Raw genomic sequence first — 27,148 nt, 5'->3', positions numbered from 1 at the left:
ATATTTGACATATTTGCACTCTTGTCATACAGTAATATTGTCTTCCCTCCCACATTGTACTGTGCTGAGGGATATGTTGGCGCCATACAAAGATGATAGAAGATGATAATAATAGTAATAACTAAAAAAGAGCAGAGGAAAAAATTCTAAACTTCTAAACTTCCAAGTATCCAGAAAATCTATCTCCCTCTTTAGCACATCGGAAAGGGTGATTGTAACCCTAACAGTCCTGTAACTTTCAATCAGAGCTAATACAGGGCCCGACAAACTGGGCAAAAACCCACTCGTGCCCCCCCCCCCCAAAAGTCAGTCGCCCCCCCCCCCAAAACACTCCCCCACCCCCCTCACGATACTTACCTGCGGCAGGGTCCCGCAACGGAGGCCGACGGCGTGGTGCGCTTTCTGTCTTCTCCCCTGCACATTCACCTTTCCCTCTGCAGCTTCAGTTAAAATGGCCGCGCGGTGTCAAATGACGCCGCGATGCCATGGCACGCATCGCGTAACGTGGCTCCACGTGACGTCACGTAGCGTACCGCTGCCATGGCAATGCAGCATCAATTGACGCCGCACAACCATTTTAACTGGAGCTGCAGGGGGAAAAGTAGATTTTGCAGAAGACCAGGAGACGTTGGGGGACACCACCGCAGGTAAGCAGTCGACAGCGGCCAAAATGCAGTCGCCCGTGATGACTGGGCGACCGCATTTGTCAAGCCCTGTGTGTGTATGTATATATGTGTGTGTGTGTGTGTGTGTGTGTGTGTGTGTGTGTGTGTGTGTGTGTGTGTGTGTGTGTGTGTGTGTGTGTGTGTGTGTGTGTGTGTGTGTGTGTGTGTGTGTGTGTGTGTGTGTGTGTATATATATATATATATATATATATATATATATATATATATATATATATATATATGTGTATATGTATATGTTCGACAAATCACCCAAAAATCTACTCGCCACCTAGTCCCGCCCCCAACCTCGCTTTAAAATAAAATATATAAATAAAATACATTTAATAAATTCCTAGTCAGAACAACATTGTTTTTGACATAAATGTATTTATTGTATTACATTATACTACAATTAGTCCTTGTTACGTGTGTGTGTAAGTAAATGTTGGATCTAGAAATAAAAGCCAGATGTGAATGACTAGTTTCCTGAACCCCTTAACCAGTGTCTGGACGTCCCCGCTTCACAATATCTAAAGCAGCAATCCCGCCTGGGATCTTACCTGATCCGCAGTCCCTCAATGTCCAGGTACCCTCATTCCCACAATGTAATACATTGGAGGGGATGTGTTCCTTACCTGTCTTCTGGGTTAGGGGGGGTTCCAATGTTTCCTGTGTGAAGCTTGAGTCAGATCTGGAAGAAAGCAGTGTAAGTTATGTCGGTGTAGTATAGGGCAGTTAAGATATACAGGGTAAATAAGATATCCAGAGTGTGAGACAGAGAGAGTGTGGGTGTGAGACAGGAGAGAGTGTGGGTGTGAGACAGGAGAGAGTGTGGGTGAGAGACAGGAGAGAGTGTGGGTGAGAGACAGGAGAGAGTGTGGGTGAGAGACAGGAGAGAGTGTGGGTGAGAGACAGGAGAGAGTGTGGGTGAGAGACAGGAGAGAGACAGGGTGGAGAGACAGGAGAGAGACAGGGTGGAGAGACAGGAGAGAGACAGGGTGGAGAGACAGGAGAGAGACAGAGAGGAGATGGGTGGGGGGACTGACTGGTGGGGGGTAACTGGGTGGGGAGATGGTGACTGACTGGGTGACTTTGACTGACTAGGTGGGGGGGGGTGACTGGGGGGTACCTCTGGTGTCACACACACACACACACACACACACACACACACACACACACACACACACACACACACACACACACACACACACACACACACACTCCCCCATAGACACTCCCCCATAGACACACACACACACACACACACCCATATACACACACACACTCCCCCATATACACACACACACTCCCCCATATACACACACACACTCCCCCATATACACACACACTCCCCCATATACACACACACACTCCCCCATATACACACACACTCCCCCATATACACACACACACACACACACACACACACACTCCCCCATATACACACACACACACACACACTCCCCCATATACACACACACTCCCCCATATGGGAGAAGGAGTGGCTCAGTGAGTAAAGACACTGACTGACACTGAGATTGCTGCAGGGGAGCCTGGTTCAATTCCCGGTGTCGGCTCCTTGTGACATTGGGCAAGTCACTTTATCTCCCGGTGCCTCAGGCACCAAAAACATAGATTGTAAGCTCTACGGGACCTGTGCCTGCAAAATGTTTCTGTAAATCAAAAAAGCGTACAATTAACAGCGCTATACAAGAACATGCTATTATTATTATTATATATACACACACTCCCCCATATATACACACACTCCCCCATATATATATACACACTCCCCCATATACACACACACTCCCATATACACACACACACACGGGGGGGGTCGGAAGAGAGGAAAGGCCGTGACCACCACCCCCCTCCCCCTCCTCCCGTGCCAATCTCCTGCCCAGCGGGAGCGCTGGGCACGTGGGGGGAAGAAACCCCCCCCCTCTACCACCTCCATGCAGGCAGCGGGACTGCCGGGGACATGGGGGGTGAAGCGGGGACCTGAGGGGCATCCAATCTCCCGACCCCGCGGGCTGACACGGGGATCGGGGTGATGCGGGGACCTTAGGGGCATCCCCGCTCCAATCTCCCGGCCCCGCGGGCTGACACTGGGATCGGGTTGAAGCGGGGACCTGAGGGACTGTCACGGGGGGGGAGCGCCGGGGACAGGAGAACACCCCCGCTACCACCTCCATAACTGCGGGCAGCGGGAGTGCCGGGGACAGGGGGAAGGCACAGATAGTACTTACTGTGTCCTCCATGGGGAAAGAATGGCTGCTCGTTGGGGGCGGGCTCATAAAGAGGCTGGCCGCGCGCCCACAAAGCCTGGGAGCGCGCGCCAATCAGCTGTCAGGTAGGGGGAGGTTTTTTTATTTTTTTTTCAGCGCGAGCAGGGAAATTTAAAAAAACAAACACGTGTGCTGCTTGGGCCAATATTTACTCGCCCGGGGGTTAAATCCCCTCGCCCCGGGCGTGTAAATGTATATGATTGTCGAACACTGTATATATGTATATATATGTATGTGTATGTAATGTATGTATGTAATGTATGTATGTATAACACACAGCACCTGGTCTAGTATAAACCTTTGATGACAAAACCAGCTTATGTATGTAGCTGCCAGACAGATGGCTCTACAATCTCACAACCCAGTGGATGGGGCCCTGTCACCTGGTAGTGTCAATGCATGCTCTTTTTCATAGGAATAGTAGAAATCAGAGAATAGGGCCAACATGGTATACCTAGGGTTGCCAGGTGTCCAGTATCGAACAAGACTCTCCTGTATTTAGACACTGTATAGTAAATAATTCGAGGTAATACTGGACATGTATGTGTCCGGACATAGTGACCTGACCGGATTGGGGGGCAGCGGGATTTCCACAAGCAGGGCTGCTACTGCTGCTAGTGGGCTGGGCAGCTTCCTCCATCCTGATTGGCTGGATTACTTAGCAACAGCCAATCAGGAGTTGTCAGGCGCCTGGGGGTGGGGCCAAGGAGAGGAGGAAACCACATGGAGGGCAGAGAGGTGTGTGTGTGTATCGAGCCTGTTGCACCTTTTACCAATGTGTCCAGTATTTTTGGAGAAGTCACCTGGCAACCCTATAAACCAGTGCCAAAAGTGCTACATTTTTACATTTTTTACCAAACACGGCAAAAAAACAAACAATTTCAGGCACATCAAACAAATTACTGAAAAAGTGTTATGTTAAGATAAGCGATTTCAGAACCGTAACATCACCATTTTGGTCCCCAGAAGGCAAGCCTTGATGATATAACACTTTTTTGCAATGCTTTTTTGCTCCGCTTGGCAAAAAGGCCTCTGCTTTTTCAGAGGCAGAGATAACCTGAACATGAATTCAGCTTACAAACTTGTTGACCTAAAGTACATGCCTGGTCAAATGACCAAGCTTTTGTCCTGTATAATGGGATCTCATTGTGTAGCCAATTACTGTGCAGCAGGTCATACTGTACTTACTTGAATTTGATTTTGGTCTAAACACCTCAATAATTTTCCTACTGCTTTCACCCAACCCCAGAGGTGTTAACCCTATTCTTTTTCTGTTGCAGGGTCCGAAAAATTCTGAACCTACGAGTGTTTGCAGATGAAAGTGGGAAGCCGTGGTGTAAGAGTGTTATGGATAAGCAGTATGAGGTGCTGTGTGTCAGCCAGTTCACCTTGCAATGCATCCTAAAGGGCAACAAGCCAGACTTCCACATGGCTATGCCTTCTGAGCAAGCCGAGCCTTTCTACAACGACATACTGCAGCAAATGAGGAAGACCTACAAACCAGACCTTATTAAAGGTAGTGTAAGACGTGAATGACAGATGATGACGTAATAACAAAAAATGCTGTACTAACGCGCTCCTATCCAAAAGTGCGTTTTAGTTTGCAATTCATTGGTTTCATACAAATATTTAGATTTATCTCTAAGCTATCGTAATATTTTAGAGCCAGGCCAATGTTGACAGTAGCTTGAAGAACAGAATGCAGTAGGATGATACAGTGCATATCATATAGCAGCAGTCTCCTCAACAGAGCATATACATTTTCTGATCTTACCTCTCATCCCGGCTCATGAGATATTCACCCATATTTACAAGTCTTGTCAGACAGAACCCACCCATAATTGCATCATTGATTTTGTCATTTGCAGTGAAGCGCCTGTCCTTCATTTTTTATGACCAATAAATTGTCACCAAGTTGCACCTGAACTGAAGAATACTCATTTATAACAAATCAATGATTCTGTTCTGGTGTAGCTCAAATGTAGCTTCCTCAAGCTGTTAATCAGAGAATTTCCTGTTCCTGTGGTGTTAGTATGACCTGCAGTGCAGCTGACTGGGGGGTCAGCTATTCTTGCCTCCTGTAAAACTACAAAACGTATAGAACACAAGTGCAGGGGTTGCTGGCCTGTACTGACACTAAGATGGCAGGGTTACCGGATATGCTCTTGGGCATTGTAGGCGGACGCTCACAGAGGTATGCAAGGGAGACTGGTTATGGTGAAATTAAATAAGGCTTTTATTGCGCCTCTTTCCTTAACATCAGGAAACCATCCAAACAAGGGGTAAACAAAGCTTCTATTCACTTGGGAGTATTTCTAGGGAAATACTATGCAGTCCACAACTCCCTTTAGATAAGCATGTCTCCCAGCCCCAAACATATATCATGAAATGAGCAGATATAAATAGTCTTATAAATGGAAGTCTTATCTGTTCCTGGTGGTTTGGAGGGAAAATCTTCTCTGTTCCTGGTTGCTACCTTTTCCTCAGGGTTTTGTCAGCATTCAGGTTTAGAAGTTTCCCCTGTGTCTTGCAAGCAGCGTCTTCTGGTACACTCAAGACGTCTGTCCCCATGTCAGTCTCACAAGTTGTGAGAGTAAGGGACAACCCCCCTTCCTGTCTCAAAAGACAGGCTTTTCTAAGCAATCTAATCAGGCAGATGGTGTTTGTTAATTGACTACCAGCAGTTAACCACCACACTGCTGGATTAGAGGCACATTACCTGAACAGGGATAACTCCCCTGTTACAGGCATGTTCACAGAACACACTGAGAGGCTGAGGTTGGCATATGAGGCAATATGCAAAGACCTGTAGCTTCTAAACCATGCCAACATTTTCTCAGAGTGTCATCAGTGGAGCTACATAGCTTAAGAGCAGTAAGTTGTACTAAAACAGATGGATGTAAATAACGTATCACAGTATTGATGGGCAATTGGGTGACAGGGACCAATACCATCATTGGTGCGGGCCCTTGACCACCTTACAGCACAGGGCAGTAGTGGAAAATGGGAGAATAAACTTGTCATAAGGGTGGCAGAGGCTTAAAGACAAAATAGGCACGGCAGACATATGAGATCCTTCTCAATAGAAATGATCTATTGTCCAAAAAACGCAGAGGTACCTTTTCTGCTAGATTATTGTGATGCTCCATATACCATCTAAATGCACAAGTATGTGAAGAACATGTGAAATTGCATCTCAGTGCTTATGTCATAGTATAAAAATGAAAATCCTCAAACAAACCACATGTACCTGGAAGATCACATTGCTGTGCTTCATCGGTGGAGCTTGTCGCAAATTGTTATTATTTAGTATTTGCTAAACCTATAACATACTGTAGTCTGATGCCTATCCCATACATTCATACATGTAATTCCTGTATATGCCTTTATCACCTGGTGATGTCCCCTGCATATACTTGTAGCCATGGCTGGTCCAGACTTTACTTTCTGTCTCCTGTCACGTAAGTCCCAGTAGTTATAGGCATTGGCAGGATGTCCTGTAGGGTTTACCCTCACTCATGCTGCCTCCTTGAGTGACAGGGGTGGAGGTGAACTGAGTCTGTGTACAGCCAATCATGGTGCAGACTCTGTGCCCTCCCCCTCTGTGCATTAGGGAGGAAGTGTCGTAAATTATAATCAGTCTAGTGATGAGTCTGGTCTGAGGAGTAGTGGAGCTGAGTCCCTCCCGGCCAGGAGGAGACATGCTCTAAGCCCTTTAAGGGGTTGCGGGTAGGAGACTTACCAGATTGCAAGACCTCAAGATTGCAATAAGGCCAGTACCATCCAGAGGCCTGGGACTGATCCTGAAAACCCATGCATACGCTGTAATGACAACTGCAGTGGCTGCCTCAATAAAGGAACCTGTTTTATATACTTCTGCCTAAGTAACAGTCTATTGGGTAGAAGTATGCTTGAGAACTGTCATGGTGGGGACCCTCACAGGTAATAAGCACCATGACACCTGTAGCAATAGCAAGATCTTACAGAGGGGGGGGGGGGGTGGAAAGCAGGGCTACATACTAAATATTCATTGATGACGTGTGTCATTTTCCCACAGACTTCAGGTCAGGGCATTTCTCTTTTTTTTCTTTTGCTTAAGGGTAACCCTACTCCTTTAATATTATTTCACAATGTATTGCTTCCTTTTTAGTCACAGTGTGACAGGAACTAGGACTGGGTAGTTTATAAAAACAAAACAAAAAAAACATGACATAGGTCATGAGATGATTGTGTTATGCATTTGATAATCAAGAGTTTGTAGCATGACACCTCAGTGACACCCAGTGATAGCCTGGGAAAGCGAATAGAGTTCTGCAAGAGTAACAACTAACTAACACAACGATTACTGCACCAATCTCTGCTGCTCATTTTTTTCCCCCCTACAAACTATTTTTATTTGTTTTTAGATTATATTCAGGATGGGGAATGGGCACAGAAAAGAAAAGGGTGGGTAAGGGACAATAGAACCAATATACTTATGGCTTCCTATCAAATCCCACATCTTACACTCAATTCTCCTCACTGATTAAAGCTTTACCGTCTTCTGCCCCTCCCTACATCTCAGCCCTAACTTCTCGCTATGCACCATCCCGACTCTTGCGTTCTGCTTAAGGATGCCTTCTCTCTACCCCCTTTGTATCTAAAGCCCTCTCTCGCATTAAACCTTTCTCACTGACTGCCCCACACCTCTGGAATGCCCTTCCCCTCAGTACCCGACTAGCACCCTCTCTGTCCACCTTTAAGAGCCACCTTAAGACACACTTGCTTAAAGAAGCATGTAAGTAGTACCGTGGCTAATACTATATACATGATAAAAAATAGGGGAAGGGATGGAGGCGAGAGACTAGTAATCACAAAAAAGATTTTCCAGCACCTTTATCCTATTCTGATTAGCAACCTTAGAGTTTTAAAGGACCTACTTATATTCCCTTAACATCTTTAAATTTGTACATCTTGCATTGCTGAAATATCATCTGGAAAGTCCCTTATCCAGGGACTCCAGATCTTCTCAAATTTAACCATGGAATTATTCATAAATGCTGTGAGTTTTTCCATCTCTAGAACATGTCGAACTTTTTCCTGAAAGATGTGATAAGATATATTCGTCTCCTTCCATTGGAGCGCTATTGTACACCTTGTTGCTGTCAGAAGATGCGCGACTAATTTGTTCATAATACAGCTCAACCCCGTTATAGCGCGATTCGCTAAAACGCGGACCGCTTATAACACGGTCTGAGGGTGGCTCCCGATTGAAAAACATCTTCAAGGTTTTTTTTTTTGTTTTTTTTCAATTATTATAGCATTCAATGCTTTATTGCTAATGGACACACTTACATACACACACCACCCCCCTACACTAATAATTTTACCATACCATGCTGGAATCGAACCCTTGACCCTTCATACACTTGTAGCAATTCTCTAGCCATAGGATTGTTGTGATGTCATTGACTCTATAAACAAACTTAACTTCTACTGCACAGTACTGCCTTTCAGTACTCTGCAGTAGAAGTTAAGTTTTTTTAGAACGTCACTATAAAAAGCATTGCTGTAAAATTAGGAAGCTGATTTATTTGTACATCTGGTGCAACTGCTGGGATGTGAAGGTCTCTCTTATCTCAGGATGGTTATGTTGACTATCATACTAAATTGCCACAGAAAAGCTGGAATTAAACAAAATTGCAGGTTTGTGAGGAGAATTTCCTTCTGATAATGAACACAGGTTTCATAAAAAAGGAGCAGCTTTCAAGGCAAGTATGTCGGTGACATATATTGTATTGTTAAAACTTTAGTTCAAAAAAGTGGTGCTGGGCATAGAATATGCTTGACGTTTTTGTATAATTCTTACTGTCTTGGGCAATGGATCCGGGTAGTGGTTCTTCTATGCACAGCGCAATATCCTAATTATTTGGACACAGCCAACAGATTTTCTGCATACGGTCATCTCTGCTATCAATTCTAATTGCTGAGCAAAATATTGCAGGCTCCTCTGGTTTCATGACAAACGTCTTAAGCATGACGTCAGTCTTTAAATACAAAATGAATCGTACTGTACATACATATAGTAGGTGATGGTTGTAAAGCATAGTTTACAAGTTTAAATTATGCTGTCTTAAAGCTAACCCATCTCTGCCTCAGCTAAGAGCTGGTAGGTGGCATGAACGGTACCCACAAATCATAATCATTATGTAGCATTTTCAAAGGATTGACCGGTTGTCCCTGCTGCATCTGTGGTCATGTTCAGAACCTAAAGTCTGCAATCTTTTATCGTTTATAGAAAAGTCTGGTAAAGCGTGGGCAACTCTGTTTTACTTTGCTGCAAGAACATGTTGTCTTCTGACTTTATCGTGCTCCTCACTGATTGCAATCTTCTCTAGTGTTATTGCCACCGCTAAGGCACTTGAACTGAATTTGTGTTTGCACAGTTTCTGTTCTTACAGCCAAATCAAAATGATTGCCTTCCTTTTTATAACGGGTTGTAGGTAATGTATTTCCTTTCTGAAACATACAGTAGCACCATGACATTTACTTCACTCAATACCTTTAAACATGCAGCCGCCCTGCAGAGGACTGAAATTCACCAATCACAGTGATATGTTTGGTCGTTTATAACGAGATGATTGTTGCCTTTTAAAAGTCAGACAAGTATACAGTATATATTTTAAAATCATATGTACATTCTTTTCAGGACAATGTTTGTACAAATTGTAAGCGGAAGTTTTGCCAGAAGTTATGTCTTTCTTACCTGTCCCTTTAGTATTTGTTCCCTTTCTTTATTGGCGTTAAGACATTGAGTCTGACTGATTACCTTATCACGGCAGTTTGACACTAAATTGCCTGTGAAGAATTTCCATTAAAACTGAAAACAAAGATCACTTTAGATTTTCAAAAATAATTTAAAACACTGATACTTGTCTGATTCTGTTTTTAAGGTGTACACACACACACACACACACACACACACACACACACACACACACACACACACACACACACACACACACACACACACACACTTAAGCTATTAAATATATCACTATCAGTCTTTTACTTTGGTGCATACACTTCAAGGTTAGTGTTCTGGAGATGTAGCACTTGCTGCAGCGGAGCATCGTCACATCTGGTGCCCTTACACAATACACCGGAATCCTGAAAGATGTCGGGGGGACAAGTAGACAGAAGAATTCTGCTGCAGACAATTCAAGTTCACGGGAGTACTGGTACTGTTGCACCTGATGAAGGGATTCACCTCAACGTTGTGCATTACCATCCCCGTTCTGCAAATAAAACATTTAAAAAGGTTGCTTTGAATCTCGTGAACTTGAACTGTATGTGGCAGAATTCCTCTACCCGCTAGTTTACTTTTGTGCTAAATGGGACTGCACCTCAGTTTACACAAACATACACACACACACACACACACACACACTGTTTCTGTCCCTCGGTTTGAGCTTCCTGCCACAAGCAACATTGCTGCTTCAGGCTCCCAAGGTGGAGTTTCCTACGTTTTACCCTCCTACTTCATACGTCCGACTGCTGATTGGCTTGCAAAAAGGGGCGGACCCGATTTATAAGGCAAGTACAGGAGGTCCTCGCTTCTCCGACGGAATGCGTCCCGCTAACTGCCGTCATTTAACGGACTGTCGGATTGCGGGCCCCATGTTAATCGGCGGCGGTGACCGTCGGAAAAGCGGATACGGTGTTGGATAATGCATCCGACGAACTGCAATATGCGGCGTTGAATAAGGCATCCGTCGGAAACCGTGACGTCGGTAAGCGAGGACCACCTGTATATACTTTTCAACTTAAATTTATTGAAAAAACGTCACCTTATAATTGGGCAAAACGGGTAGGCTATATAGATTATGCTTCTTTCACCTTTTCCCATGTAATAAATTATGTAAAATATATTTTATACCTCTTATGTTGTTTTAATGTTTACTATACAAAACACTTTGAAGGTGCATAGATATTGTATTGATAATAAATCTAATAATTAAAACAAGCCATATTTACTTAGCAATCCTCTGCCATAATGCACCTTGCGGAGCTGGAGGGTGTCTTGTGGCAGAAGACTGTAAATATGGCCTAGTGTCTCTGCACCTTGGCTACATGAACATGGGTAACAATTGGCTGTATACTTACAGATGTGTCAGACATTATTGCACCCGTTAACACAATACGTTGCATCAATGCAGGTGAGTTATTTATCAGTTGTGCTATTGAAAACAATAGTTACAGCGATAAAATACATGTTATTTAACGTGTTATTTTGTGCGTTAATGGGAGTAAAATTCTGCTACGTGGATATGACACCTTTCACCTCTAATGTGTATTCTTTCACAAAAAAAAATTGTAAACATTTAATTTGTACATATTTTGAAGAAGCAATCCAAGCCGGCAGATTTTTGTGCAAATTTTGTATATAGCATTGAAGCAGGACGTCTTCGGAGCTCAGCCCGTTATTTTCGGCTCCGGGGACCCCCTGCTTCCAGAGATAATTACCTCCAAATTAGATGCCAGTTGCAGCTCTCCTTGGCTGCCAGTGTTCACTGTTGAAGGTTTTTGCTGCCTGTGGGCCAATAGGAAGCTGCAACGTCATCGGTGCAACTTCCTATTCGCCAATGTGACACGGGAGCTTTAGACTTTTAACACCCTGCATACTGAACCAGAGCAGCTACATGCACCTACTTCGGAGGTAAGTATCTGTGGTAGAGGGGTCCCCGGAGCTGAAATTAATGGGATTCAGCTCCAGAGACCCCCTGCTTCAATGCTATATAAAAATAAAATAAATAAAATTGTCGTACAGCCAAGCCTATTAATATGAAGTCCAGCAAATTCATCCAAAGATAGCAGTTTCATTCTTTTTTTGCTTGGTATGTCGGCTACAAACCAGACATACAATGGGGTTATTCTGAGTACTGTATGTATTTTTTTGTTTCTTTCTGTTGGCCCTGTAGGTTTAAACTTCATTAACCTTTAGACTGACCTTTTATGATGTATCTGATACGGCACAGGTCCTGTCGTGCCAGAGGCCCTACCGAGTGATCAGCCCGGTCGAAACTGAAGTGGAGCCCTCTTCCACGTCAGTTTACATCAGCCAGGAGGGCTGGTGGTTCACCACTGCCACCTGTCCTAGCGAACAGGCGCTCAAGAGATTGATTTTCTGTGATTTGGTAGCAAATTGTGTCATCTTTCTTCATATCCCCTCCTGCAGATATTTTCGAACAACAATGGCTTTTTACCACAAGGTGGTGCAATAGAATAGTGTAATGCAATTAGCTGCGCTGTTAAAAATGCATTCACTCGAAATTGACTTAAATGTAGATTATTTTAGATTTCACTTTTTTGTAAGCATGCTTATGTATTTTATGTTTCTTAAAGTAGCCCTTGAATATTATTCTGCAGTTTTCACAAAACACCACTTTTTTCTACCTTCAGATCAATTCTTCTACAGTCCAGCTTGTGTGGTTCGAAAATAATTAGGTTTTGAAAACAATGTTTCAATTGCACAGCAACAATAAGATCATAAGAAACAGGTGATTACTGCCCAACCACTTGCTTTAAAACTGATTTTCAAAAAGCAGTATTCAAAACTTTGGAACAAGAATTTAATATCTGAGTAACAAAAATGCATCTTGCTGGTTTTGTACCTGCAATTTCAAATGTTAAGATCATGATCAGTAACCATTTGTACCCACTTATCCTATTGTGTCCTCCTCATTTCCACCAGTTAGATTGTAAACTCCTTGGAGTTCTTCGTTAATGTTAATCTGTTATTGTTTTTCACTCCAATTAAACTGCGGAACATTTTTTTTTATTACAATATATTACACAAACATAAGATATTTATAGTTATTGGAAAGGAAAATTAATAGACTGTATCCCTGAAAAAAACAAGAACGTGGAGAAAAAGTAGAGCACTGCCAACAAAAGGAAATCAAAAAGGGCTGGGGCAAAAATAGAGATTATTTATTGGGCATATGAGCCAAAAAGGACAAACACACTAATTTAAAAAAACTCTGACGCGTTTCCCGCCGTAGAGGCGCTTTATCAAAGAGTACTGAGGCTCTCTTCATGTCAGATTATATAGTGGTCAGAGGTGAGTGAACGCCCCAAATTAAGTTAATACTTAATGGGTTATGCAATCAGCTGTGTGATCAACCTAACAACGATCTTTAGTGTGAGAAGTTTGTCAAACCTCTGACCATAATACAAATCCGTGGGAGCCCAACAATAAACAACAATTAACATTTAGACAGAATAACAGAACAGAAGACTAATTCTTACACAAAAACAAACAAGTTTCCAAATCAAAATCAAACACATCTATATGATAAATATTAGAAGATATACATAAAAGAAAATATATGAAAAAATATAATAAAAAATCTATACATGAATAAATAAATAAGATAATGTTTAAACCATGAAGAGTAACCTAGCATGAACATAATGTGGTGTATAGATAAAAGGAAAAAAGTGTTTGTGTATATATATATATATATATATATATATATATATATATATATATATATATAGTGAATGTGAAACTAACTAAAGATAATAAAAGTGAAATGTATATATATAAAATATATATATAATGTTGTAAATGATAAATATTAGTCTTACAAAATAGATAAACAAACTATGAAATATTAAAAGAAAAAAGATTAAAAAACCCTATTGTAAAATCTAATATGTTATATAATAGTCACCTGTGTGTGTAATGAAACACTATAATTTATCAAAAATAGTAATAATAATACTAAATAATGTTAAGTCTAGAAAATATTAAATGATATAGTCTTTATGAAAAATACTTATATTGATAATAATGTTTATCAACTAATGGTATATTTATTTAAATAAATATCATAATTAGGTGACATATCTCTCAACGTTAATCAGAAACAAAAATGAAGGAGGATATAATTATGTATAACCGTATGGGCAGAATATATAATGATGATAAAGTAAGAACATAATGATAAGGCAAACCATCGGTTACATGTAATGAAAGATATATCTCAACTTTATACATACATTGCAATAGATAAAGATGAAGAGAGAAAAAAAAATATATATTATTATAAAAAATGCTTCAACTCCCAGTCAATATTAATACCGGAGGGTTGCATTGTATCTAAACTGTACATCCAATACATTTCTTTTCTATTCAACATGCCCAACCTATCTCCTCCCCGAGTTGGGGCATGTATATGATCTATTCCTGAGAAAGTGAAGTTTTTAATAGTCCCCTTAGGGCAAGTGGAAAAATGCCTAGAAACCGGATGGGATTGGTCTTTTTTGTTTATCGCACGAACATGTTCCATAATTCTTTTCTTGAGAGGTCTTATGGTGCGACCCACATAGCCCCTCCCACAACCACATTTCAAAAGATATACTGTATAACTAGAATTACAGTTAATGAAGGTGTGTATAGTATGCTCCCTATTAGGATTAATGCAAATTAGTTTTTTAGTTTTTTTAGCATATTTATAAATCTCACAATGTCCACATGGATAAAAACCCTTAGGTATATTTTTTATCCTGGTAAAATTAGTTCTTGAATCAAATAAACTAGGAGAGGGATGTACCCAACGATTTGGCCTTTCTGAATACAAATTTTGGCTTATTTTCAAGGACAGATGTAAGATCCTTATCCAACTTCAAGGTGTCCCAATGTTTGTGGATAATAGAACGTATACGGTCTGACTGTCTGCTTTGTTGGGTGATAAATAATGGGACAGCCATCTCATCATGTGTTCGTCTCTTTCTGGAGGGTAATAGGAGGTCCCTTCTATCTATTTGTTTGACAGTGTTTAGAGCTTCTGTGATGTCATGTATGTTGTAACCTCTAGATGAAAATCTTGAGATGAGATCTCTGGATTGAATTTCAAATGATTCTTCTGTTGAACACAACCTTTTTAGTCTTGTGAATTGTCCCTTGAGAATGCCCTTTTTAAGAAACTTAGAGTGATTGCTGTCTGCTCTAAGATAGGAATTGCGTGCGTTAGGTTTCCTAAATATGTCTGTTTGAATGCTTCCCCGCATATCCACATACAGCATTAAGTCTAAGTAATAAATGTGATGGATATTCTCCTGAAAAGTGAAATGTAAATTGTGATCATTAATATTGTTGGTGAATGAATGTTTGAAGTGATGTGAAGTCACCATCCCAGATAAATAGAAGATCATCTATATACCGTTTGTAGAATTTTATTTGGTGCCTAAAATAATTTTTGTCACTAAAAATGAAATCAGACTCCCACAGCCCCATAAAAAGATTAGCATATGAGGGTGCGAAAGAAGTGCCCATAGCAGTGCCTCGAAGTTGTAAATAAAATTGTGAATCAAAAGAAAAATAATTATGCGTGAGTAAAAATGTGATGGAATCTATTAGAAAAGTGCATAGTGCTGGTGATAAGTGAGAAAATGCTGTATGGCGGAAATGCCCTGCTCGTGTTTGATAATGTTGTAAAGGGAGGTAACATCCATAGTTACCCATCTGTAACTCTCTCGCCACTGTATTTTGTTGAGATCGAATATCAGTTGGCTGGAGTCCTTCAAAAAGGATGGTAATGACTATACAATAGGTTGTAAGTAAGCGTCTATGAAACGAGAGAGCCCATCTCCCAAAGATCCAATGCTCGCCACAATGGGACGTCCCGGGGGACTTGTGAGCGATTTATGGATCTTTGGGAGATGGTGGAAGATGGGAACTATGGGGTTAGGGGAGCATAGAAATTCAAATTCCTTTTTGCTTAACACAGAGTTCTCTTCCTAAATCCAGCAAATCATTCAGTTCATGAGAGAAATTGGTGGTAGGGTCCGAAGGTAGTTTGCAATAAGCCTGACTGTCAGAGAGTTGTCTTAAAGCTTCTTGCTTGTAACTCTCGGCTGATTATACAACAATCGCACCACCCTTGTCCGCATTTTTAATAACAATAGTTTTGTCTTATTTCAAGGTTTGTAATTCTTGTAATTCAAGGGTGGTGAGATTGCTGTAGCGATGAGAGTCCTGTTTACAATTTTCAGCTAAAGCCTTCAGATCCTTTTCCACCAATCTCTCAAATGTAGTGATAAATGCACTCTTTGAACCATAGGGACAAAAGGTAGATTTCTTTCTAAATGTGGTATGTTCAAAACTAAGAAAATTAGACAGGGACACCTCCTCGGAGTTATCCTCCATTTCCTGTTCCATACGTGAATCTTCTAAATCAGAGATAGCACAATATTCTTTAAATGAAAAATTAGAGCAAACTTGTTCTGTTGAGTCATCCCCCCCACGATCTGGAGATGACTCTGCAGAATCACACATAATGGGTACAATATTCCTTGACCTGTTGGAAATTTTTTTTTTTAAAGTCAACTTGTGAGTAAATCGCTGTAGGTCAATGTAAGTATCAAAGAGGTCGAAGTCACTATGAGGGGCAAAATTCAACCCTCTGTTAAGTAGAGATAGTTGTCCTGTTGTCAATGTCTTATGTGAGATATTAATGACATTACAATCCTCAGATGTTAAGAGTATTTTTTCCTCTTTGCTGCCCCTCTTGTCCCCCCTCTTCCTCTTTGACCTCCTTGTCCTTGGTAGTTTTTTGACTCCTGTGGTCTATTCGTTTGAGAAAAATGACCCGATGTTCCAGACGTTGAAACATCTCGTGACGCTTGGCCCGTGGAGCTTTTCCCTCTCCAGGTATCTGATGTAATATCAAAGGACACTGATGGATATTTGTTCTCACTTTCTGAGGTGTCAGATTCATAGCTTGAAGTGTCTGTATATTTAGACTTTAGTATTGATTTTTTTGGTGTACTGGATGTTTTATCTCTATGTGCATGTGGGTATGAGGGTGTTCTTGATCTACCTCTATTGGGGTTGAAAAAAACAATACTATACGTAATATATAGATAGGTTGATCAGATGAACATTACGTTCCTCGATCTTCTGATTTCCAAAACTACACAGGGGACTTTATCTACGTCCCTCTATTGGAAGTCCACCGCTACGAACAGCCTCCTCAGAGCTGATAGCCATCACCCGAAACATCTGATAAGGGGTATACCAACCGGACAGTTTTTACGCCTGAGGAGGAACTGTTCATCCGATGTAGACTTCGAGACACAAGCTGTAGCGATGAAATTGAGATTTCAGGAAAGGGGGTACAGCAATAGGGTCATTAAAAAAGCTTACCAAAGAGCGAGACTGACCGACAGGAACATCCTGCTTGAAGAAAGGGTAACCCCGCACAACGATAAACAAGTCATACGTTTCATTGGTAGGTTTAACAACCAATGGCCAGAACTAAATAACATACTTAACACACACTGGCATGTACTGCGTGAGGATGTGGACCTAAGAGAGGTCCTGAGCGAGAGGCCGTCCGTGGTAAGCAGAAGAGCTACCAGTCTTCGGGATCTACTGGTACATAGCCACTACCAGAAACCACCTACAGGTACGTGGCTAGCCAATAGATCCGTAGGCTTCTACAAGTGTCATAAATGCAGAGCTTGTCCCTCCTGTATGCCCACTAAGATCTTTCACAACTGGGATGACACACACAGTTTTAATATTCGCCAGTTTATTAACTGCAAAACCATGGGCGTGGTGTACCAAATTATCTGCGCCTGCAACAAAAAATATATTGGTAAGACCAAGCGACAGGTTAGGCACAGAATCCTCGAGCACCTTGGGGATATTCGCAATCATCGCGACACCCCTATAGCGAACCACATCCACAACCGACACCAGGGAGAATCCACGGTTCTTAAGTTTGTGGGTATTGAGGCAGTGTCTAATCACAGCAGAGGGGGGGACTGGGACAATGAGATTTTGAAGCGTGAATCCAGGTGGATCTATACCCTGGGCACTTTGGCCCCCAAGGGACTAAACGAGGAATTTTTATTTTCTCCGTTTATTTGACCAATCGATTGTTTTCAATACATAGTATCCCCTGATGACTCTCCCTGTAACCCAACCTCCTATCCATTATCGACCATCTATAGGGTATACTATTAACACTCACCCTAGTATGCGGGACTACAATATGGCCACTTATTCTTTACCTAACTACAGCCCTTTGATGCCTATTTGATACTTTTATAACAACTAGGGTTTAACCATTCTCCACTGGACATTATTAATTCATCTTCTGTGCTATTTCCTACATGCATCTCTGTCCTTTTATTAACAATGTAACTGTCTCAAACTCAGATGTAGTATTTAGTTACTAAGTGTCATTCCTCTGACAATCACCGTTTCATGCCCACTTCGGGCCACAGTTACACATCAATATGCTAGTCAGGGTTTCACTGACACCATTCTCATGCCGAGGTCTAAGACAATGCGATAGGCAGACCAGCAAGCAGCTCGGGGTAGACACTCCCCCCTAAAGGTTGCTATGGCAGCCAAGAGCTATATAACATGCACGCTCACTGCGTGCACATACCTTTGAAAAAGCGCGCTCATGCGCGAAACTTGCGTCAGGTGACCGGAACGTCATGACGTCATCATACTGAGTGGATGCCTCCCACAAGCGTTATGGGATCTCTGAATAGCTGCAAATACAGCCGCTGACCCTTAACTCCGGTATCCCCCACGCAGGCACCTTGCCCCTTCACTCCCCCTTACTACGGGATTGAGATAAGCAGCACCGGACCTACACAGCATGTGCTGAGCTAAGTATACAATCTCTGAATTAGACGCAACGGTTAAAGGTGACTGTACCTTGTTGCTGTATACTCCTCAGCTGTGAGTCCAGACGGGCTTGCATGATAACAGTGTCTTGTCAATCTGGCATTATAGGATATCACCCATATAGCCATTACCTAATTAAGGGCCCCCGTTGTATACCTGATTTGGGGGAATATATATATGGCGACATTACAACTGTGTTTCATTCAGTGCGGATTACACTTCTTGCACTGCATGTTTTATTGTGACCTAAGGGGTTTTTTTTGCCATTAGAGTCAGTGGGTTCTATCTAGGAGACTCCATATATGCATTTCTGCGCTGACTGTTTTATTGAGCATATGAGGTTATAACTGGATACGGTCACAGAACCGTGCCTCTGGGCATCAGCAGAGCACACTTTGTGCGTGCCCTTTTGCAGAGTTTTATACCACTAAGCCACGTAGCTAGTGTTTTTGTGTGTGGTTTTTGTTCTCACTGTATGTTGTATTTTCCTCATGTTATGTTGATTTCATCCTGTTCTGGAGTTGATATACATTATACCTTCATGTGGTTTACTGACACTCTATAGGTATACTTTATGACCGTATTGACTGCTCTTTTATCACCCCCTCAGATTCTGTACCATCAGCCTTATTTCTTGAGGTTGACGTTTTTTCTGTAAATAGGAACACTGTGGACAGGACAGGTTTCCAAGTCTGAGGATGTACACGGTGACTCTTGCAGTCTACGTATCCACATATAGGTGATGTACTGTCATTCACACTATCTTCCGTGTGTATATTTTGGAAGATTCTCTTGGTCTGTTAGTAGGGATTGGCCTTGGACTTTTTACTATCCCCCTCTATACAAACATGGTTTTACTACATGTGTGATTAAAAGGTTTTTAATTATATTAACCATATCATCTTTATTTACCTTTCTGAGTGCATTCAAGGAGGAACTTTTATGTGTTTTTGTTGTTAATATAGATATAAGATTTAAGTGTGCTTTGTATTTCACTTATATCGGTTTATTTTGATTTATCTTTGAGTGCTGTTTCTTGCATTCTCGCCTGAGAAACATGTTTGTCCTATACTGTATATATGTAACGGACGTGCTCGCCACAAACCGGGACCGGACCGCGGGGCTGAGGTGGGGATGTAAATACACCGACCTTAGGCCACGAAGCCGAGTCCGGAGTGCGAATTCTGTGGTCAGACGTAGCCGGGTCAGGGTTGGAGAAAGCAGGACAATCCATAGACAAGCCGAGGCCAGGGTTGGAGAAGGCAGGGTAATCGATATTCAGGCTGGGGTTCGTCAACAGGAAGTCTGGTGCGAAGCGTTTCAGCGTAGGAATGGCTGCTGTGCGAGGAGCGGGAGCGGCCCATGATGAAGGCCTCTGCAAGGGGAGAATGCAGGGCGGCCTAGGAACACCAAAGATTAGCACTGGGGATCCAGCGCTTCAGCACAGGAACCAGGAAGCAGGCCAGTGCGGGGAGAGAATGCAGCAGGCCCCAGGAACCAGGGAGCAGACCTCTGCAAGGAGAGAATGCAGCAGGCCACAGGAACCATGAAACAGGCCTCTGCAAGGAGGATGTGCAGCAGGCTACAGGAACCAGGGAACTGGCCTCAGCAAGGAGGATATGCAGCAGGCCACAGGAACAAGGAATGGCTAAGGCAGAAGTGTTTGAGGCGAACACCGTTATATCCAAGTGAATCTTAGTTTATGCTCAGCAACGTCCAGGGGGGAGGGGCTGGCTCTATATAGTATAGCCAGCGAATAGGGGCAGAGCTGCACAGGAGGCATGCAGTGATTGGAGGTGCAGGGGATGCTGATTCCAGAAACAAGGGGGAGTAGTCTACAAGCTGCATAGTTTTGTAAGGAATAGGTTTCAGCCAAACCCAGGAGCAGATATATATATATATATCCCTTGCTGCAGTGGAAGTGCTGTGTGCTGGGTGATAATGGGGAAAGGCGGGGTTGCAGACCTGCCTAAGACATGCAGATGAGCATACAGTTGTATTTACATTTGCATATTTGCTTTGCTGTGGAGGGTTTTTGTCACTTTTTTTACTCACCATAACTTAACTCAGTATTATGGTATAGCCCATCCTTTAGCTTCTTTGCATACCCAGTTAATCAACCCCACACTGATGAGACCCATTAAGGTCGAAACAGCTGTCTGTGGGTGGTTTTCTGGGTATGCACCTTAACCCTGGCTGTGCTCAAAGCTGTGACCATGCAGCAAGCTTAAGCCTATAGCGAACCATGTTAAAAATGGTTTTTGAAGCAAAAAGTGGCACTGTGTGCTCATTTGCATGTCATTTCCCAGAATCCCTTGCTGCAGTGGAAGTGCTGTGTGCTGGGTGATAATGGGGAAAGGCGGGGTTGCAGATCTGCCCAAGACATGCAGATGAGCATACAGTTGTATTTACATTTATATATATATATATATATATATATATATATATATATATATATATATATATATATATATATATATATAGTGCTTGACAAATCACCCAAAAATCTACTCGCCGAACCAAAAAATCTACTCGCCACCTAGTCCCGCCCCCAACCCCGCCCTAGTCCCGCCCCCAACCCCGCCCCTAGTCCCGCCCCCAACCCCGCCCCTAGTCCCGCCCCCAACCCCGCTTTTAAAAAAATACATAAATAAAATAAATTGAATAAATTCCTAGTAAGAACATTCATTTTTGACATAAGTTTATTTATTGTATTACATTATACTACAAATAAGACAGAGAGGGTGTGGGGGAGAGACACAGAGGGTGTGGGGGAGAGACATAGAGGGTGTGGGGGAGAGACAGAGAGGGTGTGGGGGAGAGACATAGAGGGTGTGGGGGAGAGACAGAGAGGGTGTGGGGGAGAGACAGAGGGTGTGGGGGAGAGACAGAGAGGGTGTGGGGGAGAGACATAGAGGGTGTGGGGGAGAGACAGAGAGGGTGTGGGGGAGAGACAGAGGGTGGGGGGGAGAGACAGAGAGGGTGTGGGGGAGAGACAGAGAGGGTGTGGGGGAGAGACAGAGAGGGTGTGGGGGAGAGACAGAGGGTGTGGGGGAGAGACACAGAGGGTGTGGGGGAGAGACAGAGAGGGTGTGGGGGAGAGACAGAGAGGGTGTGGGGGAGAGACAGAGAGGGTGTGGGGGAGAGACAGAGAGGGTGGGGGGGAGAGACAGAGAGGGTGGGGGAGACAGAGAGGGTGGGGGGGAGAGACAGAGAGGGTGGGGGGAGAGACAGAGAGGGTGTGGGGGAGAGACAGAGGGTGTGGGGGAGAGACACAGAGGGTGTGGGGGAGAGACAAAGAGGGTGTGGGGGAGAGACAGAGAGGGTGTGGGGGAGAGACGGAGAGAGAGGGGGGAGAGAGAGGGGGAGGAGAAAGAGGGGGGGGAGACACACACACAGAGAGAGGGGGTGGGTGACTGACTGGGTGAGTGGGTAGGTGACTTAGGTGACTGGGTGGGTGACTGACTGACTGACTAGGTAGGTAGGTAGGTAGGTGACTGACTGAATTAGGTAGGTGGGTGACTGGGCGGGTGACTGGGTGACTGGGTACTTGTGGTGTCACACATACACTCTCCCCCAACACACACACATTCTCTCTCTCCCCCCCCGCCCCCCCCCCCCACACACACACACACTCTCTCTCTCTCCCCCTCCAGACTGGTGGGGGAGTGACTGGGGTGTGGGGGTGTGCGGTGACTGGGTTGAGGGGGGGAGGGTGACTGACACCAGGCCCCTGTGGGAGTGGAGGGGAGTCTGTGCTTTCCTGGGGCCTGTGATGCAGTCTGGTATTGCAGTTTGTCTCAGACACCTGCCCTTAGTCACTTACCCCTGTAGCCCGATTGGGTTGTGTCTCCTCTGTGTCCCCTGGTCACACTCAGCCTCCTCTGGGACTTTCTCCGACCTCTCTGCTCTGTTCCTGGCCCGGTGCCAACAGCCTCGCGCCAAAATGTTGCGCCGCCCGGCTTTCCTTCCACCGCAGCGCTTCCAGACTTCACCGGCTCCTCTGCTGCTGACGGGATATCAGCAACCCCCAGGTCCCCATCCTCGGGCACAGGATGCACGCCAGCCCGGCCCACAATTTACCCCGCCCGCCACTGCAGCACAGCACAGACTCCACATCAAAAAACACGCTGGAGGGGAGGGGGGAGAAACACCCCGCTACTACCTCCCGTGCGGGCAGTGGGTGCTCCGGAGGGGGGAGGGGGGAGAAACACCCCGCTACTACCTCCTGTGCGGGCAGCGGGTGCTCCGGAGGGGGGAGGGGGAGAAGCAGCCCGCTACTACCTCCCGTGCGGGCAGCGGGTGCTCCGGAGGGGGGAGGGGGAGAAGCAGCCCGCTACTACCTCCCGTGCGGGCAGCGGGTGCTCCGGAGGGGGGAGGGGGAGAAGCAGCCCGCTACTACCTCCTGCTTGTGATCGATGCCGGGCTGGGGAGGAGGGAGGGGGTCAGTGATGCTGCTTGGGTGCGTGGGCTCCTGATTGCGATCGATGCCGGGCTGGGGGGCGGAGGGGGAGGGGGGTGTCAGTGAGGCAATGGTGTACTAACCTTCAAGCAGAAAACAAAATCAAGGATGATTCGTGTGCATAGTCTTATATAGAGCCTGGAGCAGGCAAAAAAAACAAAAACCTTGCATCGCGCCAAGTCCCGTCAAACCAATCAGAAAGAAGGATTTTGAAAAAAATGTTTTTTTTTTTTTTTTTTTTTTTTTACACAAGCATAGAACCGCGTGCGCTGCGCGGCCATGAGGCTGAGTCGCCAGGAGACGAAATCTTGTTGCCCCTGGCGACCGTATTTGTCGAGCACTGTATATATATATATATACATATATATATATATATATATATACATATACATATATATATAAAATATACCACTGAAGAAAGTCCGAAACGTCGGGCATATGTGTGCATTTTGGACCCAATGAACCACTTTTTACGATTATCTCTTGGGCTGTGCCGGTATATTGGATCTCTAGGGATCCTTACAGACTGTGTGTGTGTGATATATATATATATATATATATATATGTGTGTGTGTGTGTATGTATATGTATATATATATGTGTGTGTGTGTGTGTGTGTGTGTGTGTGTGTGTGTGTGTGTGTGTGTGTGTGTGTGTATATGTATATATACAGTGTTCGACAAATCACCCCAAAATATACTCGCCCAGCCAAAAAATCTACTCGCCACCTAGTCCCGCCCCCAACCCCGCTTTAAAATAAAATATATAAATAAAATACATTTAATAAATTCCTAGCCAGAACAACATTCGTTTTTGACATAAATGTCTTTATTGTATTACATTATACTACAATTGGTCCTTGTTACGTTGTGTGTGTGTGTGTGTGTGTAAATGTCGATCTAGAAATAAAAGCCAGGTGTAAATGACTAGTTTCCTGAACCCCATAACCAGCGTCTGGACGTCCCCGCTTCACAATATCTAAAGCAGCAATCCTGCCTGGGATCTTACCTGATCCGCAGTCCCTCAATGTCCAGGTACCCTCATTTCCGCAATGTTAGGTGTTCCCTACCTGTCTTCTGGGTTAGGGGGGGTTCCGATGTCTTCTGTGTGAAGAAAGCAGTATAGGTTATTTTGGTGTAGTATAGGGCAGTTAAGATATATAGGGTAAATAAAAGATCCAGAAACAAAGTGTGAGACAGACACACGGAGATGGTGAGAGAGAGATAGGGTGTGGGGGAGAGAGAGGGTGTGGGGGAGAGAGAGGGTGTGGGGGAGAGAGAGGGTGTGGGGGAGAGAGAGGGTGAGAGAGAGAGAGGGTGTGAGAGAGAGAGAGGGTGTGGGGGAGAGAGAGAGGGTGTGGGGGAGAGAGAGGGTGTGGGAGAGAGAGAGGGTGTGGGGGAGAGAGAGAGGGTGTGGGGGAGAGAGAGGGTGTGGGGGAGAGAGAGAGGGTGTGGGGGAGAGAGAGAGGGTGTGGGGGAGAGAGAGAGGGTGTGGGGGAGAGAGAGAGGGTGTGGGGGAGAGAGAGAGGGTGTGGGGGAGAGAGAGAGGGTGTGGGGGAGAGAGAGAGGGTGTGGGGGAGAGAGAGAGGGTGTGGGGGAGAGAGAGGGTGTGGGGGAGAGAGAGAGGGTGTGGGGGAGAGAGAGGGTGTGGGGGAGAGAGAGAGAGGGTGTGAGAGAGAGAGAGAGGGTGTGAGAGAGAGAGAGAGGGTGTGAGAGAGAGAGAGAGGGTGTGAGAGAGAGGGTGTGAGAGAGAGAGAGGGTGTGAGAGAGAGAGAGGGTGTGAGAGAGAGAGAGGGTGTGAGAGAGAGAGAGGGTGTGAGAGAGAGAGAGGGTGTGAGAGGGTGTGAGGGTGTGAGAGGGTGTGAGGGTGTGAGAGGGTGTGAGAGGGTGAGAGGGTGTGAGAGGGTGCGATAGAGTGAGAGGGTGCGATAGAGTGAGAGGGTGCGATAGAGTGAGAGGGTGCGAGAGAGTGAGAGGGTGCGAGAGAGTGAGAGGGTGCGAGAGAGTGAGAGGGTGCGAGAGAGTGAGAGGGTGCGAGAGTGAGAGGGTGCGAGAGAGTGAGAGGGTGCGAGAGAGTGAGAGGGTGCGAGAGAGTGAGAGGGTGCGAGAGAGTGAGAGGGTGCGAGAGAGTGAGAGGGTGCGAGAGAGTGAGAGGGTGCGAGAGAGAGAGGGGGCGAGAGAGAGAGAGAGAGAGGGGGCGACGGGGGTGGGGTGACTGGGGTAACTGGGTGGGGTGACTGGGTGGGGTGACGGGGTGACTGGGTGGGGTGATGGAGTGACTGGGTGGGGTGACGGGGTGACTGGGTGGGGTGACGGGGTGGCTGGGTGGGGTGACTGGGTGGGGTGACTGGTTGACTGGGTGGGGTGACACTTCTTGTATCCTACACACACACACACACACATGCTCCCATGCATACACATACACTCTCCCATGCATGCACAGACACACACACACACACACACACACACAACACACACACAATGAACCACTTTTTATGATTATCTCTTGGGCTGTGCCGGTATATTGGATCTCTAGGGATCCTTACAGACTGTGTGTGTGTGTGTGTGTGTGTGTGTGTGTGTGTGTGTGTGTGTGTGTGTGTGTGTGTGTGTGTGTGTGTGTATATGTATATATACAGTGTTCGACAAATCACCCAAAAATCTACTCGCCCAACCAAAAAATGTACTCGCCACCTAGTCCCGCCCCTAGTCCCGCCCCCAACCCCGCTTTAAAATAAAATATATAAATAAAATACATTTAATAAATTCATAGCCAGAACAACATTCGTTTTTGACATAAATGTCTTTATTGTATTACATTATACTACAATTAGTCCTTGTTACGTGTGTGTGTGTGTGTGTGTGTAAATGTCGATCTAGAAATAAAAGCCAGGTGTGAATGACAAGTTTCCTGAACCCCTTAACCAGCGTCTGGACATCCCCGCTTCATAATATCTAAAGCAGCAATCCCACCTGGGATCTTACCTGATCCGCAGTTCCTCAATGTCCAGGTACCCTCATTTCCGCAATGTTAGGTGTTCCCTACCTGTCTTCTGGGTTAGGGGGGGTTCCGATGTCTTCTGTGTGAAGAAAGCAGTATAGGTTATTTTGGTGTAGTATAGGGCAGTTAAGATATATAGGGTAAATAAAAGATCCAGAAACAGAGTGTGAGACAGACACAGGGAGAGGGTGAGAGAGAGAGGGGGTTTGTGAGAGAGAGAGGGGGTGTGAGAGAGAGAAAGGGTGTTAGAGAGAGGGTGTGAGAGAGAGAGAGGGTGTGAGAGAGAGAGAGGGCGAGAGAGTGAGGGGGCGAGAGAGTGAGGGGGCGAGAGAGTGAGGGGGCGAGAGAGTGAGGGGGCGAGAGAGTGAGGGGGCGAGAGAGTGAGGGGGCGAGAGAGTGAGGGGGCGAGAGAGTGAGGGGGCGAGAGAGAGAGGGGGCGAGAGAGAGAGGGGGCGAGAGAGACAGGGCGACGGGGGTGGGGTGACTGGGGTAACTGGGTGGGGTGACGGGGTGACTGGGTGGGGTGACGGGGTGACTGGGTGGGGTGACGGGGTGACTGGGTGGGGTGACTGGGTGACTGGGTGGGGTGACTGGGTGGGGTGACGCGGTGACTGGGTGGGGTGACGGGGTGACTGGGTGGCGTGACGGGGTGACTGGGTGGGGTGACTGGGTGGGGTGACGGGGTGACTGGGGTGACGGGGTGACTGGGTGGGGTGACGGGGTGACTGGGTGGGGTGACGGGGTGACTGGGTGGGGTGACTGGGTGGGGTGACTGGTTGACTGGGTGGGGTGACTGGGTGTGGTGACACTACTGGTATCCTACACACACACACGCACGCCCATGCACACCCATGCACACACACACTCTCCCATGCATACACACACACACACACACACACACACACACACACACACACACACACACACACACACACACACACTCTCCCATGCATACACACACACACACACACACACACTCTCCCATGCATACACACACACACTCTCCCATGCATACACACACACACACACACAC

The 27,148-nt window shown here is 45.1% G+C and overlaps 1 protein-coding gene across 2 annotated transcripts in view; it reads left to right on the top strand.

Annotated features, from left to right (window-relative positions):
- Window positions 1-27,148, top strand: part of DTD1 (D-aminoacyl-tRNA deacylase 1) — a 241,943-nt gene that overhangs the window by 9,796 nt on the left and 204,999 nt on the right. For both annotated transcript variants that reach the window (XM_075596260.1, XM_075596261.1), the window contains exon 3: window positions 4,237-4,472. In XM_075596260.1, the coding sequence (XP_075452375.1) occupies window positions 4,237-4,472 (236 nt within the window). The remainder of the gene's footprint in view (window positions 1-4,236; window positions 4,473-27,148) is intronic.

Source organism: Ascaphus truei, chromosome 4 (genome assembly GCF_040206685.1).
Source record: "Ascaphus truei isolate aAscTru1 chromosome 4, aAscTru1.hap1, whole genome shotgun sequence".
Classification (NCBI taxonomy): domain Eukaryota; kingdom Metazoa; phylum Chordata; class Amphibia; order Anura; family Ascaphidae; genus Ascaphus; species Ascaphus truei.
Note: the sequence above shows the minus strand (reverse complement) of the source record. Positions and strands in the feature narration are given on the sequence as shown.